The sequence below is a fragment of the Stegodyphus dumicola genome, chromosome 3 (assembly GCF_044657685.1).
Source record: "Stegodyphus dumicola isolate Sdum_Otavi_A_Nest chromosome 3, ASM4465768v1".
In the NCBI taxonomy this organism is placed as follows: Eukaryota; Metazoa; Arthropoda; class Arachnida; order Araneae; family Eresidae; genus Stegodyphus; species Stegodyphus dumicola.
The window spans coordinates 94,323,803-94,342,839 of NC_140770.1; the positions used below are offsets into that span (position 1 = coordinate 94,323,803).

Sequence of the window (19,037 nt, forward strand, 5' to 3'; positions counted from 1 at the left end):
TTATGTAACAATATGTTATTTATTTGCATCTTTTAACAGCAGTACTATATACAAACTGAGTAAACACATAAGGCATTCACAAAGAATTTATCACAGTCATGTGCACCAAGTCAATCCTCATAATATGAGAGATCTGTATTAACCTGTAAATAATAAAAATCTTATAAAATATCATAAAAAATTTTGAACATCTGGAATAGATATGAAATCACATATGTATTGGGTTGTTGCAAATGAAATGGCTAAGGTTAATGCAAACTTTTTATGTTGTGTCACACATGGCTTGTGCAACCGTAGTATTTTTGTTCAATAAGCATTAAACTTTGAATACTACTTACATAAATTAATCATAGAACTGTGCAATTGATGTTGCTATAACTTCACAAGTTCAAATTAGGAAATTTTGCAGCAGCTAAACACAAATATTTGGTACACGGACAACTAATTATTGATTTACTCAGTTGTCTGTAAAATTTCAATCAGGAGATTTAAGTCTACAAAAGAAACCACCACAGCCATCATCCTTTCTCTATTAATTTGAATATATCAAAGAACATAATCAAATCAAATTTGTGACAAATTGTATAAGAGATTACAAAAACATTAATTGTACACTTTTCAACAATTTCACAACACAACAATAACAGGAAAAAAGAAGTTCAACAAGTGGGTGCCTTATAGACTTTGTCTTCAAACTGTGAATTTAAAGTCTAAAACAAAGAATGTAGCAGAAGTATGAAAGTGTACAAAGACACAGAAGCATTATTAGATGAAGATTTGTGCCAAAGCAAATGGATCTTGTTAAGAGTGATTCAATAAGCAGTTTCACATCGTTTAAAATTATTGGGAATGACTGAAAAGCTAGGAAATTGGGTTCCAAATGAACTAAAGCAGAAAACTATTGAACGCTGATTTTTTACACAATGCTACTTATCAGGAATAAACAAAAGGGTTTTTGGCTCGTATAGTCACTGGTGATGAAAAATGAATCCGTGACAATAACACAAAGAAGAAATCATGCAGACCATCTGGCCATGCTTCATCATCGACAGCCAAGTCGAACATTCATGGAAAGAAAAAAAAAAAAAAAATCACCATAGGATCAACTTGGTGTCATGTATTATGGATTGCTCAAACCGAATAAAATTACTGAGGCTCTCTAACATACACAACTGATGAGAATGAGCCAAGCACTCAAAGAAAAATGCACCTGCTACTACTCCAGACATGACAAAATTATTCTCCTGCAAGATAACTCTCATTGAAATGTTCACGTGCCGGTCAAAACTTACTCAAAAACACCCAAATGAGAATTCTTACTCCTATTATATTCACCAGACATTGTTCGTTCTGATTACTATTTGTTTCGACTGATAACACATGGCCTGTCTCAGCAGCACTTCATATCATATGAAGGTATCAAAATTTGAGTTGATTAGTGGATAGCCTCGAAAGATGAAGTGTTCTTCCGATGCAGTATCCTTATGCTGCTAGAAAGATGGGGAAAAGTGGGCTAGCGATGGACAATACTTTGAATAAAACACAACATACTGTTCTTTCATAATAAATAACCAATTTTTGATAAAAAATGGCAGAAACTTATTTGTACTCCTGATATATATATTAAATATTTATTTATTTAGTCAAATAATTTACATTTAAGAACATTAGTTAATTCTGATTTAAATTCCTCCCACCCCAATTTTTTTGAAATAATATTCTGTCAAAGATATCTCATTTGCTAAAGCTATTTTTTACCATATCAATTTTTTTTGTTATGTTAGAGTGTATTTATTGATGTAAACATGCAGGAAATAGTTTAATTTTTATTTTCTTCTATTAGTAGTCTAATGGTCTATTAGTTTCTCCTATTAGTAGTAGCTTATTGGCTTTTCACTTTAATCAATTTCAGAACAGTAATGTCATTTCTGCATTGATTATTCAGCATACACCAAGGCAAAAACTTTTCCAGTGGTGCTCCAGAATAAAGCATCTTGCATATCTAAACAACACCATCTTAACAGCATTATGGGCACCTGGGAAAACCAGTATGCTGGTATCCTTATAACAACCACTAATAGAAATTAAATGCAAATGGATTATCATGGAGCCACTATGGTCATGGGAACCCGGAAATTTATTGACTTTAGTCAGGCAACCTTCATAAAAATATTGGCGCCTTCATGAAGCTCAGTTTTGTTTTATGAAGTGTTGTTTAGTTTACATTCTGATTAATTTATTAAATACAGGATGAATTTAAATTGTAGCACATTGTTGCAAAATTCCTTCACTTGCATAACAAAATAACACTGCTATTACATACACTATTACTATGTAAATTTTGATATAGTCACTTATTATTATTATTAAAGTAAAAGCAATATGTCAATGTTAACATTTCATTTGTTTCCGTCCAGTCGGTATAGTGGTCAGGGAAGCTGACTGCGATGCTGAAGGGCCTGGGTTCGAATCCCGGAGAAGGCATGGTTGTAACTGTCCGTCCCTTCATAGGAAAGGTGATGTTAGCCTACCTATTAGGGGTGCCTCCATAATAAAGAGACCAACACATACGGCCTTGTATGAATTAATGGACTAGGTTACATTTGTAATTGTTCACAATCTGCCATTGGAAAAAAAAAATCATTTGTTAAAATTCCATTCTATTATGAAATATTGCAGCAAAACCGGCAACTGTTCTTTCATATACTATGTCAACAATTGATATTGAACAAGTACACAAAAATTTTCCTGAACTTATAGCATGACTAATTAACATTAAATTTTAAGTTTCTTTGCGTGAATACATTTGATCCTTTAATTTTACATACGACATTTTAAATATACCATTTGCAGAAAAGCTCTTTAGCTTTACACAGAATCAATCGTGATTTACTGCAAAAGGTAGAACACGAAAAAATTATTAGACAGAAATGTTGAAAAGAATTATCTCAACTATAAATTTATCTAGTCAATTATGGTTAGCGTTTGAGGTCATGCTGTATATCAAAACTCAAGCAAGAAAGGAAACTATTTTGCATGTTTGGAATAGTTCAGTGAATATGAGAGTTTTTTGAAATTGCAATTTACTTTTCCTTATCCTCAATTACTATACTGATTTGCAATACAGTAATTTAGGTCAAGAAAAAACAAGCTATTTGCCAGATGATGTTTGTGAGAATTTATCAGCAAATATTTAATAACATATTTATCAGAATAACTTTAATTAGCAACTTACTAAAACCTTATATTCGACCTTGTACCTAATATTTCACTGATCAACTGGCATTATTTATAAGATGCATATTGCCAAGTGGTTATGCAAAAGAAAGATATCTAAGGTTTCTAAACAACACCATATTTGGAACAACACTTATTGTCAGCTTTAGCAAAATTAGGTATAGATATTAAATTTTACAGAGGGCAAACATATGATAATGCAGAAAACCAAGCAGGAAAATACTGAGGATTGAAGTGCAATCTAAATATACCTCTTGGGCTAAGCATTCTTTAATTTAAGTTTGTGAAAATGTTATTTGCCTTTTTCTCTGTATCACCTCATCTCTAGCAAATTTTAAGAAAAGCTGAAAAAGAGGAAAAATAATTTAATTGTACGAAACATTATGCGATACTTGTTGGCAAAATATAGGTACACAGATATTTTTTTAACCCACCTTTGATAAAGATGAACAATTTTAAAATCACTCATTCTTTTGAGAAAAATTATTAGAAAGAAACTCAAAATAAATAAATAAATAAATTAAAAATATGGTCGAATTTATTAAACTGAGGTAAAATAGTTATTAAATCAAACATTTACTGGAAACTCTCTAAAATTTTTTTAAAAAATCTACATATTCATTAAATATATATTTTTACACAGAGATTTGATTATACATCCCATTTTATGCAAATGAAAGTAAGAAAACTTACCACATGTAGCATTTAATGTTGCGACCACTGAATAGATTTCAAATCTATTCCTTCTTGTACCATTTCCCACAAAGGACTCATATCTCTTAATCTTTTAGTATGATATATGCATTTCTCAATGGTATAGTCAACTTCCTCTTCAGTAGTAAAACGACCAATGCCAAATCTACATGCAATTACAAAAACTTGTTAATATACTGTTGTCTGCGTTAGGGTTCATAATTAATTTAATGCACAATTCCGATTTAAAGTGAATAAAATTTATTCTTATCACAACAAATAAAACAAAATGCTGAAATTTCTTCAGAGATATTTGTACGATATTGCAATATCTCACAGTAGTTATATTCTAAACTACTAAAACGTTGAATACAACTCAATTCAAAACAGAGAAACGTAGAGAATAATCCAATCTCACCGCAAATCCACTACAATAAACAATAACAATTTTCTAAACAACTGAATTGAGATGTTTTCCTCCAGCTTTTATAAGCGTTTTAAATATGAACGAGAAACTTCTCATATTTTCTTGATTTTTCTGGATATTAAAAAAGTACAATTATGAGATATCTATTATTAAAATATTAAGATGTGCGTGCTCTTGTATTTAATTTTTCCGGTGTAGCTTTCTCTTCAAATAAGTCTCGTACTGCATTGCACATGAATATAAAACAATTTTAATAACAATTCTATTAAAACAGCAAACTAAATAAATACAAAATCCATAACAATATAATTAGACATACATAAAGCTGATTGTTATAAAAGCTGAATCAAAGATTATTGTAAAATACTACATAAATAATGAAATGAAGAATTATTCAGAGCTTTCACACCACATATTTTAATACCAAAACCTATGGACGGAATTGCAATCATTTTTCAAATTTTTAAATGGTGCTGAATTTTACTACTTCAGCATTTTATAGCACTACCAAGTAAATATTTATATTTAGTATAAAAGTAGCTTTTGTATATATGATTGCACATTGAAAAATTTTTCATTTTCACATACACTGAGATAAGAAATAGGTTTTTATCCGATAGCACATAATATTTTTTTTTTTTTTTTTTTTTTTTTTAAGTGAAAGATATTTCTCTAATCAAAATACCTTAACCTGTACAAACAAATACACTGTTGACTGTATCTTATAAATTACTGTTATGATTGCTGTTATTATTATATAGTAAATCTTCCTAAACTAATAAAACTGCTAAAACGTTATCCCCCCTAAAAAAAACTTAAATGTTAAGGGGCTTAACACCCCTATTATAAGATAGTTGAGAGGATGAATAGAAAAAAAAAAAAAAACTACTAATACAATTTATACCTAAAATATAATTTATAGACTAAAAGAAAATTTATAAATATTTCAAATTTAATAGTTGCCAATACAGGAGAATGCGACAATACCTATAATGCAATTAAAAAAGTTTTTACAATTTAACAACACAAAAAGTAATCAAGGGAAAGGTTTATTCATTTATTGTAAACTATGTAATGACTATTTGCCTAGGAGGGTTATAAAGGACTTTCCTTGATTAAAAATAGTCTAAATTTATTGCCCATAGGAAAAACTATTAAAAATACACATGGCTCATATACTTTGTCGGCTACTTTACACTATAATATAAAAATATGAAACAATGACATAATTATAGTATTTTTCTTTACTAAAAAGTGTTACTGAATTGCAGGAATATGCACAAGTAAGGCTTTACTTCAAACAGGTTGGTTTGGTTCATTTGATTACACATGAGGGCTATCAGCCTAAGAGAAGGGGTAACTCTGTGGAACATTTTCTAAGAGAAACTGGCTTGTATCTATCCTACACATTGGGGGGGGGATGAAAGTGCTCAAGCAGGCAACCAGTTAATCAAAATTCAAATCCTGGTGTTCAGCAACTTTAATGCTCAGGCACTGATAGATCTATTTTAAACTTGTGTTTAAGTTTGAAATTAAGCAAACCAATAACTTTAGATTGCCACAGATTTTGAATAAAATTCTATCAATATCAAGAGTTATTAGTTATATTTCCCTCTTCTTCAAGAACAGAGAAATTTCGTAAAGGTAGCAGCAGTGACAACTATATGCAAATAAAGTTGTCACTGCTGCTACCTGAAAGGAAACCAATGAGTGAAGTGAAATGAACATGTTATCTGTCAAGAAAGATAGCGAAATGTGAAAAAGCTAAAATTCTGGAAACATTTATCTTCCAATTAGATGCACTCAAATTACTTATGTGTCAAAAATATGCCAAAGAAAAATATAACATCTTGCACTGCAGATGGTGCTCCTAACATGATGGGGAAGAAAAAGAGATCCTTAAAACTGATAAAAGATGAGAATCCAGAAATGCTTCTTGTACATTGTATTATTCACAGGAAAACCAGGTAGCTAAAAAATTTTCGCCTGTTCTAAATGAAGTACTAAATTCAGTTATAAATTGTAACAATGCTATTAAAGCTAGTGCCAAATGTGAACGTCTCTTCAAGTTAATTTGCGAAGAACAAAATGAAGTCTGTATGAGACTTATACTTCACACTGAAATAAGATGGCTGTCGAAAGGGAACTGCTTGAAAAGATTTATGGAACTATTTGATACTCTTAGTTATTTTTTAAGCGACAAATCTCAAATGAAAAATCTGTTAACGGTTGATGGTAGGCATTTGTGAGTTATTTAGCCAATATCTTTGGGAAACTAAATGTATTAAATAAACAACTTCAAGGAGCAAATAATATTTGGTTTCATCACCTTTATTATTGAATATGTCAGGCATATATTTACAACAAAAATTTTGAAAAGTTTCATTGGCTCCAAAAATGTGAAGTGACTGTCACCACTATACATGTTATTGTTGATCATCTGAACATTTTATCAGCTGATTTAAAAGAAAGATTTTTTTTTTATTTGAAATAAATTGATTTCCCAACTTGGATGATGCAGCTAACGTTAAGTGGGTTTGGCTGACGTTTCAAATATGCAGTATCAAGAAGAACTCGCAGAAATGCAAAATGACGAGTCAATTAAAACTTATTTCATATAAAAGGAGAGATGATTTGGCTTTGTGAGCAAAATCAAATATCCAGATGCAACAAAATGTGCAAAAGAACTATTGTTACCATTTCCATTTTCATATTTAGCTGAATACGAATTTACTGCCATAAATGATTTGCTGCCCAAAAGGGGGGAAAAATCAGCTGCATATAATAAAACAAGGAGACTTGAGACTGAAGTTAACTAAACTGGAACCTGACATAATATCTCTTTGCAGCAAACATCAAGCGCAAGGATCTCACTGAATTTAAATAATAAATAATCATTAATACTTAAAATATTATGAAGAACCCTTTCATTAAAATTATTTTGTTCTTGAACTTTAGTTCTCCATTATATGTTTTGAAAGTTTACTTACGGTGTTTGCTCACAAAATTTCCTGGTGATTTCTTCCTAAAATCTATTATTCAAGTTTCTTTCATGAACATTTCAATTTTTGAATATTAAAAATTATGTATATGCTAGGGGGAGCATAAGAATTTTAGAGGATTAGGTGAGCTTAGCACAAGATGGGGTGGAAAACACTGATCTAGAGTAAATGTACCATAATAAATCAGTTTTGAGCATTCTAGCTAAGTAGCCAACATTAGTTTATTTATCCTGTATTTTCTGTGGTTTATTTCATTTTTGTACCACTAAAGTATCTGAAAACAGATTTATTGAAAAATTAGTACTCTGATGTTCTACTTTTATTGCTCTGCTATCAGGCACAGTGTAAAACTTCTCAAAATTAGACTACTGTATCAAAACCATCTTAATTAATACTTTTGTTTTCTTGTTTGGTGATATTTTGCAATTTTGTTGAGCATAAAATTGGATGATAAGGAAAAACAGCACGAGCAAATAAATTTTGTTGCAAAATTAATGAAAATACCCCAGAAGCTTATAAGGTATTTCTCCCGCCTTCTTAGCATGCCTTCGTGGTTTAGAGGTCAGCATGATCAACATTAATTTGAGAGATCCATGCTTCGAGTCCTGGCGAAGGCATTGCTCATTTTTTACATCTCCTGCTTCGAAATAACCTAATGATTTTATAGTGGCGCCCAAACTAAAAGATGGTGAATGATGATTCTTCACCACCAGGATTTGCAATTGAGTCCCCTAAAACCTCAGTCATCCTTTAAAAGGGGGGTATATAAGGTATTTCTCCTGCCTTTTTAGCATGCCTTCATGGTGTAGTGGTCAGCACGCTTGAAGAAAATTCAAGAGGTCCGTGGTTCGAGTCCCAGAGAGGGCATTGCTCTTTTTCCCATCTCCTGCTTTGAAATAACCTAATAGCTCTACAAACTCACAAACTACAACACTTTTTGCTAGATAATACACTACTTTGTGTTTAACTATTTCAAAAATGGCTGAAGGCATCTCTTGGGGGAAGGGAGACTAGAGAGAATGTGTTTAAAACAAAAATACTACTAAAGGAAAATATTTAAAATCAATATGGTAGCTTGTTATTAGTTTGCAGGTTGCCAAATTGTCTTAATGGTACATATGAACTGTATCACATGATCTGAACATGCAGAGAACTACTACTATGTTTATATCATAATTATGTTTGCCATGCACCACTTTTTGGACTCTGGTAATATGACAGTATGGTTTCACTACTTTTACTCACAAGATTTAGTTTCTTGTGACTCTCTTTTTAATAAAATGAAAATAAAGCTAAAACAGAAAGATTTAGCTTCGTAAGTCAAAAAAGAATCTTAGCTAATTAAAATATTGCTGAAGAATATAACAACAGACCCATTCTGTAAAGGCATAATTTTTTTTTTATGCTGAAGACATGAAAAATGTGCAGCACATTCACTGGGACTCGAACTCCAAATCTCCAGAATACATATTGACCACAATCTCAGTTACACCATGGAGGCATGCAGAAAGGAAAGAGAAAATGCCTTACCTACTCCATTCCCTCTTTTAAAGGCCGACTAGGGATGAGGGGACACAATTGTCAAATCCTGGTGGTGATGAATTATCAATTTTTGAAGTCAGGAAACTGAAAAAATACACAATGCTCTTGCTGGGATTCGAATTTTGGACCTACCCAATACGTTTCGAGCATACTTCTTGTTAAATCAAAACAGCATGCAGAAAAAAGGGAGAAAATATCTAATAAAAACGATCATAGAAATAGTGTCGAGATCAGTGTTAAGCTGAGACAGAGACTGATTTGAAAGAGGAGGTGAATAGAAAGGTAACACATCAATAAATATTTTAGAAGAAATTTCATAAACCTTTTCCATCACAATTTGGGTAGAAAATACTTCTTCTGGGTTGGGTGCATAAATAACAAAGTGCTAATAATTTTTTCAATTTTTTTTTCACATTCAACGTAAAAATTTTGACAGTCACAAACAATCAAATAAGCATATAAATATTAATTAATAATTAATTAACATTATAAAAACTAATGTTATATATATAAAAAATACATATAACTGAATATACTGAAAATTTTTACATACATCATGTCTGCAAAGAAATTCAAAAATGATTTCAAAAATAAAAACTTATTAAAAAAAACTTACCTGATAGAAGAATGAGCTAAATCTTCGTCACTACCAATTGCTCTAAGAACATAAGATGGTTCTAATGAAGCTGACGTACAAGCACTAAAAAATAAAACATTAAAGAACAAAAATCTATTTGTACTCATATATACAAACAGATGGGGAGATAACATATATATAATATTAATAAAAAAAATACACAGAGCCAATTTTGGACCTTATAAATAAAGCGATGGACTTTTTTTTTTTTTTCTTTTTCTGAACTTTCTTCTATAAAAATTTGAACAATCAGAAAATAAATTCAAAATAAATTCTCCACAATTCAATAAGATGCTTTCATTAAGCCATTATCCTTTTTTTAATATGAAAATTATCAAAAACCTTTCCCACCCATTTTTAGTGGAAGACAACTCTTAGGGAAATTTCTCATATAACTTAGGCTAGTAGATTCATATTTTCAATATTTCTTTTAAAGCTCTCTCATTCACATTAGCTTTGATATGAAAGTTTAAGCACTTATGGAAGTTAAACAGATAAAGCTGATTTTTAAACATGTTCATATCTTTTTCATTTTCCAAAGTTAACACAAATTCTTCAATTATAAACTACATCTCCTGAACTCGGCTGAAATATAGTAAAATTCTCATAGTCAACAAACATGTACTCTACACTGATTTCTGGATATTAATAAATAAAATTTCAATTAAAAAAAAATCAGTACAACATATTTCACAGCAACTTTTTATATGCATATGTAAAAACATTTTTAGCAAAAATGTATTATATTTATAATACACTTTTATTAAAGAAGGGAATTAATCTTATTATTGATGTTATTTAGTATTTACAGTACTTTTTTAATTATCTACACCCCAACCAAAAAATTGTGATTCGGTTAGCAAATTTGGAGAGCGTTAGTGAATTCACTTGCAACTATTTTCTTTTACCCAACACCATTTTCAAAATACCGAAATATAAAATACACTAAGCACCAAATATGCACTACTGCTAAAAGATATGATTTAAATTTTCTGTTTGATAAAAAAAACTCCTCTACTTCAACGATCAAATAAATATGGACCCCACCCTCATTTTTATTGGAAATTAATGTAGCACAGATATCAGTTGTATAATTATGCAATATGACATACTGTTTCTGACAATGTTGGAGATTCTTTCTTTTGTCAATACCAGCAAATGTACTACATTAACAAACAAAGTATTGATTTTCTTTTAAAGTAATCACAGCCATTTGGATGTCATCAATAATGACAAAATACAGCCTTTTCAACAGCAGTTTCAGTTTTTGATAAATAGAAACAGTTAGGGAAGATAAATATAGTAAATACTAGGAATACAGCTTCACAATTTGAATTTTAACCTAAAATTGAAAAATCATTGCTACGAAATGGGCTAAGAAACTGCAATGCATGATAAGAAAATGCATAACTACAATACAAGAATATTCCATATAGAAGGGTGGCTTTCTTATTCATTACCCATGAAATTTCTGCCAGCTTTTAATGCATCCAATTTCAGATTGGATATATATTGGAAGAAAAGAAATCAAGATACAAACTGAGAGAGCCGTTTTTTAAATATAATTACCAAAATACCATTTATTCATTACATTTTGAGGAACCTTAAAATTTCAGGGATAAATCCATAACCCTCAGAGGGTTAAGTAGCAAAATAATGTAATCTAAAATATCTTTATAATACTCTGCATTAGCTTCCCAACATGTACTCTGGCATTCTTCCATGATTCTCTGGCAATCGCACAGTTTCAGTAATTCTATCTTGAAATTCATTATAGTAAATACTGATGTATATATTATTCATTATAGTAATACTAATTTTTTACATATGCATATAAAAAGTTGCTGCGAGATATGTTGTACTGATTTTTTTTTAAATTGAAATTTTATTTGTTAATATCCAGAAATCAGTCTAGAGTACATGGTTGTTGACTATGAGAATTTTACTATATTTCAGTCGAGTTCAGGAGATGTAATTTATAATTCAAGAATTTGTGTTAACTTTGGAAAATGAAATCATCAAAAAATTTTTTCAGTCAGTAAGACAGCACTCTTATAAATCTTTCAGGCCATTTCCGTCAATGGATTTACCAAACTGATAAACTGGACTTGCCCTAGAATGTTATCCCAACATTCTTCACATCTATCTCAAACCATATTTATGCTAGTGGGTATGACTTCTGAGGAGAGTTTCTAGCTTATAGCATCATTCTGCTTCAATAAATGATGCTAAAAATATTTGCTGTAAAAAATTTTGCCCAAAAACATTTGGATTGAACTGTGTATAATTCAAGTTATAACACATGGATCAATGACATTTGGCAAAAATCTTTTAAGTTTTCAAATTAAAAATTATTACCTTCCTGAAGATAAAGCGATATCTTTTAGAGCCATCAGTAAACTTTCACCTTCAATGTATGCAAATGACAGATTTACACAACCTATCAATATAATCAGTTATAAGAAATGATCAATCCACTAGTACATTTTTAAATGTTTATGAAATTAACTAACCTATAAATAACACTTTTAAAAAATAACTTTAGCCTACAATAATTATTACCTGGATATGTTTGTTCAGAATCTCCATTACGAACAACATGCGGTAATGAACTCATTATCCGATCAACTAATCGTTTGGAAAGTTTTTCAACTCTTTTTCTGTCATACTGAAAAATAAAAATAAATAAATAAATAAATAAATGTACATATATTATTTATATCATTTTAACTCATAGACAGATATATAATTATTAAACTTGATATATATATATAATTATTATAATTGGTAAAAATATATGCATAATTTATTGATTTATAGAAAATCACTGCCTGTCAATAAATGCTGATTAAAAAATGTTTCATTAAGTTAATTCTCCCTCCTTAAAATTATTACTTTACATATTAATTTATTTGGATAACATGGAGAAAGAAAGTAAGAGGAGAGGTCCGAACTGGTTTTCCCCATGCACTTGTGGAGTCCAAAACATTAAGTAACTTATCATGACGATCAATGAATTTTGACATGATCGGATGTATACATTTTGTAATTATACCATAAATATATACATTTTCTTTTTTTACAGAGTCCTAAGTATGTGAAAAAAATACATTTTTAAACAGTATTTCATTCTGAACAGAATTAAATGCTACTAATTTAAAGTAACTATTTTCACAAGTTTTTGTTAATTACATTAGAAAAACTTTTAAGGTAATTCGATTTTTTGTCTAAAGATTGCAAAAAATAAGATCAAAGTTATTAATATTAAAATATAAGTATTATTAATATAAGTATTATTAATATTAAAATTATGCATTATTTATTTTCTATTTACACAGATTCTTCCTAAACTACTTTCTCAAATATGAATGATTTTTTAGCTTCTGAGGCATCTTTTAAATCAATTTATAATTAATGCTCTATTCGGTTCATTTCAAATTAGAGCACCTTTTATTTTGATAGTGAAATATGTTAAATATTGATACTGATTTCCATATACTTAACTTACTATAAATATTTCAGAAAGGAAATAAAAAAAAAAAAAAGAATTTTTTATAAATATTATTTAAAACTTGTAACTGAGTAATTATAAAGTGTAAGGAAATAATTCTTTTTATACTTATCAGATTCTTTTTTTACCCTTAATTTCAACAATACATATTCTAAAAACTCTTCTTTACTACTTCCTTAAATATGCATCTCATAGATTTTGCTTTACAATACCTCTTAACAGATTACTTTCCAGTACGAACAATTTTTGCTGAAATACTTCTATAATCGTACTTGTCAACATAATTTCAATTTATGGTTATAATTAAATGTTAAGGTTATTATATATTTAGGTAATATTTATAATCATTATAAATTTAGATATATTTAATATTATATATAGATTTCTTCACAGTAACTTTCACAGGAGTTTATGAATGAATAAATCCTCCATTTCCAAATAATTTAATAAATATTTACATATTTTCTTAGATACATACATACAAGGCAAATACATGCATATACCTATATATTTTTCATTTTCGGCATGTGCAAATCTTTAATTTCTTTGCATTCACTATATTTTTCGAGTAAAATAATTTACAAAAAATGTATTTTATTTAAAACATTCTGGTGTTTGAAACATAAAATAAAAGTAGCGAATACTCTACCAAGTGTATTGAAAGACGTATACAATTTTAAAGATACCTTAGGTATTTTTCATTCTTTATGTATAAAATTTTTTGCTAAAATCTATATTTTTGTGGTCCAACAGCTTAGAATTTTATTAAAGAAATTCATTATCAAAATCGCTGTTGCAAGTTATCAAAAAATACCCAAGACGTGATTTTTGCATAAATGTCACTAAACTATACAAATTTGCTATCATATATCCAACAATGTATGTTTCTTTTATGCAGAAGTGTCCAGCTTTTTGATTTGTATGAAACACTCGTGTGTAAAAATACTATCAATGCACTGTCAAGGAAACCCTGGATGTAAACAAGAAAAAAAAAAAAAAAAACTTCATCTGGAGACCTACTAAGCCTGGGAGCACTGCTTCAGTCATAGTGTGGGGTTGGCCCCTCCCTTTATTCTTGCCTCCATTTTGGATAATAATAAACACTTCACAGAAATTTCTATGAGAATATTTTTATACGCTTTTACAAAGTTTTCACTTATGTAAAAATTGCCCTTCATGCTATTTGACTTCCTTCTTTTGCTTCAAAATAATAATTAAATATTTCATAACCAATTCAAAATATTTTAATACAGCTAAGTGATTTAAAATGGGGGACAAGTGTAAAACAGATTCAAACCTGAACATTAAAGATACTTGTTATCAAGCTTAAACGAGTCTACTACTCTTAGTTGACACTAATCATTGATAATACTACTGATAATTATTAATTTCAATTAAAAATACTATACTAAGGAGTATCATTGATAATTTTATACTTGAATGTTTTTCTTGTGATCTATGTTATAGTGCTTGATTGTGTTGCTTACAAACCATACATTATTATGTGCTTACCTTGATATCTTATAAAGTTGATACCTTGATATCTTAATAGTTAATTAAAAATTTATAAACAGAGGTTAGCAGCAATTCTTTCAAATCATTTATTGGAAAACAATACAAATTTTTTCTTCCATTACTTATGCCTGCAACTTCTACTAAGCGATAATCAAAATATCATTGACCAATATGAATGATAAAATATGCACAGATAAAATATTTCAGCATTTAGCTCCGGTAAAATCCATTTCCTGCATTACAGGAAAATTACAGCAAACAACATAGCAAGGAGTTATTTTAGATGTCATAAAATGTGATTGTGCCCAATTTAGAATTCCTAATATTAAAATACTGAACTAATGACTCTTCCTGTTATATGATAAAATCAGAATTTAATATTAGAATTAACATTACATATACACTTAGTTTCAATCTGGCATTTTTAAGAAATGGTTATTTTAATGTTAAATCCATATAATTCAATTTTGAAATAAAACTTTTAATCACAATAATTAAAAAAATTGATATGAATGATCACTACAGATAAATTTCTGAAATGATACATAATCAGTATGAAGCTTTAAAATCAATAATTTTATCACCTCCAAAAGCTGGTTATTAAAATAAACTAATATCGTACTCACATGGTCTAAGGATGAAATTCTAGCTTCATTTTGGTACTTAATATAACAGCTTTTGATTTATTTATTTATTGCATATAACAAATTTATTACTATATACAATATCAATAAGATGCATTTTGACATTTACAGGACACTGACTAACTCTAAGAGTAAATGAATCACATATCTATTAAAACAAAAAATGTTTAATTCAAATATAGCAAACAGTAATAGAATACATCTTAATGGAAACTTACTTCCATTTCCCTTTTCGAAATTTCACATGCAGCTCCTAAACCTACAACTAATGGAGTAGGTACCGTACCACTGCGCATTCCTCTTTCTTGTCCACCACCACTCTGAATAGGTTGTATTCTGACCCGCGGTCTCCTTCTTACATATAAAGCCCCAACACCTAAAACATAATCATGATAATAAAATATCATAATCATGCTAATTAAATACTCTGAAACAAAATGGTGTAACACAGATGTTTTGCAACAAGTTCATAACATGTTCATGAGTCTGCATGAACTCTGAACATAAAAATTTCAGCAAAAGCATCTTATGGATAACAGACACTATTGATCTTGCTTCTAAGCCACTCAAATATAATCAAGAATGCATGAATAGTATGTTTTTATTTATTAAATCAAAAGATAAAAGACACATGCACCTATATACTACAGTAAAATAGGAAAAATTCCTGATGCATTGACAAATATTTCATAATAAATAAATAAAATCTGGACACCTATTTTGGACAATGGATTTTATGATAATACTTGAGAATGATAACATTTTGGTAACAATCAAGTTCAAGTTCATATACAACACAGTAAAACTTCTATGAGCATAAAAACAAAACATAAGCAATTTTCAAATCCTATTACACAGCTGATACAGTAGCTTGGCATTTAGAACCTACATGATTTTTAAAAATGGGATTAGGTAAGTGGGTCCTACTATATAAAATCCATTTGCTTTCAGTATTAACCTATTCCACCACAAATCATGCAATTAAGTTCAAGTTCATATACAACACAGTACAACTTCATACGAACATAAAAAATAAAAATAAATAATAAAAAAAAAAAAAACATAAGCAATTTTTCAGATCCTATTACACAGCTGATACAGTGGCTTGGCATGGAGAACCTACATGATTTTTAAAAATGGGATTAAGTAAATGGGTCCTACTATATAAAATCCATTTGCTTTTAGTATTAACCTATTCCACCACAAATCATGTTGCTAGGAAATGAAAAAAAGGGGGGATGACCACAGTTCCTTCGCAACCTGGTTAAATATAATTGTTGACTGATCACTAAATGTTTAACAGAGTGCAGAAATGTAATGTATTCAGGAAAGAAGGGATTGGGGAAAAAAACATATACATCTAAAATCCATCTATTTATTGCACTGTGGTTTACATAGTTGTAAAGAAGAAATTTAAAAGTTTTGTTTGTCATAATGACTGATATGGAACAGACTTGACCTCTTCATCCAAATTAAAGAAACAACAGACTAAGTCACAACAGTGATTCTTTTTAATGGATGAAATGAAATGTAGCTTAAAAATAGCATGAGCTACACTTAATAAAAAATTTACTAAAACTTTTGGGTACTTCTTTCTGGCTATGTAAATCACAATGCAATAAACACATTACTTTCATACATGTGTTCTTCATTTTCCCCTTCATATACCCTGTAGAATTAAACATCATTGGCAGCAACAATTTTCAATGAATTCCAAAATGTTTCTGAAGAAATATTAGTAACACACTAGTTCATGAATAGCTCTTAACATCTGGCTTTATGTATCAGCCGTAACATGACTGTAATTTTAAATTTAATTCAAATAATGCCAAACAATGTTTAATGCATTACCGAGTTTTATGTCAATCATCTTTGGAAGACATGACATACCTTATGAAATGACAAACTTTGATGCACTTCTAACAGTCAGATAAAAAAAAAAAATGTAGATGTGGAAAATACTTGATGGAAAGCAATCAACCAATTTATGGGAAGGCTAATGTTTAAGCCATAGCAATTAAATAATAATATAATTTATAAAAAACTTATTAACAAAGCTTCATTTCAGGTTAGGCTATGCTCCAATCAATGGATGGCAATTGTGAACTTATTAGCTTATTTGGTTATTTTATGATAATACTCGAGAATGATAACATTTCGGCAACAATCAAGTTCACGTTCACTTTTGTTTCAACACGGACTTTCATCCACCTATAAAATTCTGCCTGTGCAACATTGATTTGACAGTATGAATGCTAAATAACTGAACTGATTTGCATACAAACTAGATCTTAGCTAGAAAAATGTTTTCCAGGCCAAGTTACAAAAAACTACTGAATTTCCAAACTTAGAGACTCATTTAAAATAAAAAATTTGTGCAAAATCACAATCCAATCTCTGTGTAATAATAACAACAACAAAATTAAATAAACAAATAAAAAGAAGTACTGTATGTGCAAAAAAAGTTAAATAACTTCATTAATAAACTTGCTTCTGCAACTATGTTATAGTGTATTTTTTTTAAAAAAATAATTTCATATACATATAACAAAACTGGCAATAAATATGTGGCCACATTGGATTTTTATTTTATTTGTTTATATCCAAAAGCATGCACAGATTACAGGCATTCATGGATTAAGCATTTACAGATTATTGAAATTTTATTGTATTACAGAACAAATTAGAATACAGTTCACAGAACAGAAACTTTGAGTAAATTGTCCAGTATATAAGCATTCAAAGCTACCGATTGTTGCTTTGAAAATGAAATAACTAGTTAACAGAAAAGCATTTGAATGATCAACAGAAGAGAATTTTTGCCACCCAAGAAATAGGCATTCAGCTGCTTGATGAGAATAACTATATTCACAAAAGGTTATATTTACGATATATTTTATGATAGGTATATTTATATTTATATTAAAGCTTTAAAGAACAATGACTGTAACTCCATTACCTTTTGGACCATATATTTTGTGGCCACTAATAGACATCAAATCGATATTCATATCATTAACATCCATAGGAATTTTTCCAACAGCTTGTGCTGCGTCAGTATGAAAAAATACTTTCTTCTCCCGACAGAGAGCACCTAAATTAAAAAGAAAACTCTGTTTGCTCATTTTACTCAAAATAAATCATTATTTTTCATACATTAAGATAAAAATAACTTATCTTCTTATATTTGTTACATTATTAATAAAGCTAAAAATTTTTAAATGAAATTTAAATATTTTCTAAGAAAATTAAAAGTATGCTCATTAACAATCAATTTAGAAAACTTATTTTTAAAAAGAAGGGGGGGAGGCATGCAATTTACCAATTTCTTTAATAGGTTGCTTCACCCCAATTTCATTATTGACAGCCATCACAGAAACTAAAGATGTGTCAGGACGAATAGCTGCTTCTAGATCCTTAAGACACAAATAAAATAAAATATCATGCACACATACATAATACTTGCATAAAGTATAAGTAAAAATATTTAAAAACATACAAAAGAATACTTAAATATACCAATAATAAATTTCTTTTAACAATTAAAAAAATCCAATCACAAAGATCTGTATTTCACTGAAAATACTGTCTGGATTTGTCCAAAAACTGTTTTACAGTTTGTTTTTATAATATTCAGATCATAAGGAATATGTCCTGGGACATGCAATAAACGTTTTTTGAATGAAATTAGAAGTTGTATCTTTACAAACAATACCTAATCAACAATCATATTCTTTACATGCATCAATCAAACAATGTCTAATCAAACAATATCTAATCAACAATCATATACTTTACATGCATCAATCATGTCCTCATTCCAATCTGT

At 29.2% G+C, this 19,037-nt stretch overlaps 1 protein-coding gene across 2 annotated transcripts in view; it reads right to left on the minus strand.

Annotated features, from left to right (window-relative positions):
* Nucleotides 1–19,037, minus strand: part of Nfs1 (Nfs1 cysteine desulfurase) — a 45,120-nt gene continuing 26,083 nt past the window's right edge. Inside the window, exons 6-14 of one of the 2 annotated variants that reach the window (XR_015040237.1) lie at nt 18,531–18,624; nt 18,168–18,302; nt 15,427–15,584; nt 12,101–12,206; nt 11,897–11,978; nt 9,518–9,601; nt 3,931–4,096; nt 3,489–3,581; nt 1–143 (exon numbers count right to left, since the gene is read on the minus strand). Coding sequence is in view for 1 of the 2 variants with exons in the window: in XM_085813090.1 (XP_085669216.1) it covers nt 3,943–4,096; nt 9,518–9,601; nt 11,897–11,978; nt 12,101–12,206; nt 15,427–15,584; nt 18,168–18,302; nt 18,531–18,624 (813 nt within the window). In the remaining variant the exon portion in view is untranslated. The remainder of the gene's footprint in view (nt 144–3,488; nt 3,582–3,930; nt 4,097–9,517; nt 9,602–11,896; nt 11,979–12,100; nt 12,207–15,426; nt 15,585–18,167; nt 18,303–18,530; nt 18,625–19,037) is intronic. The other variant, XM_085813090.1, reaches the window with a different exon arrangement.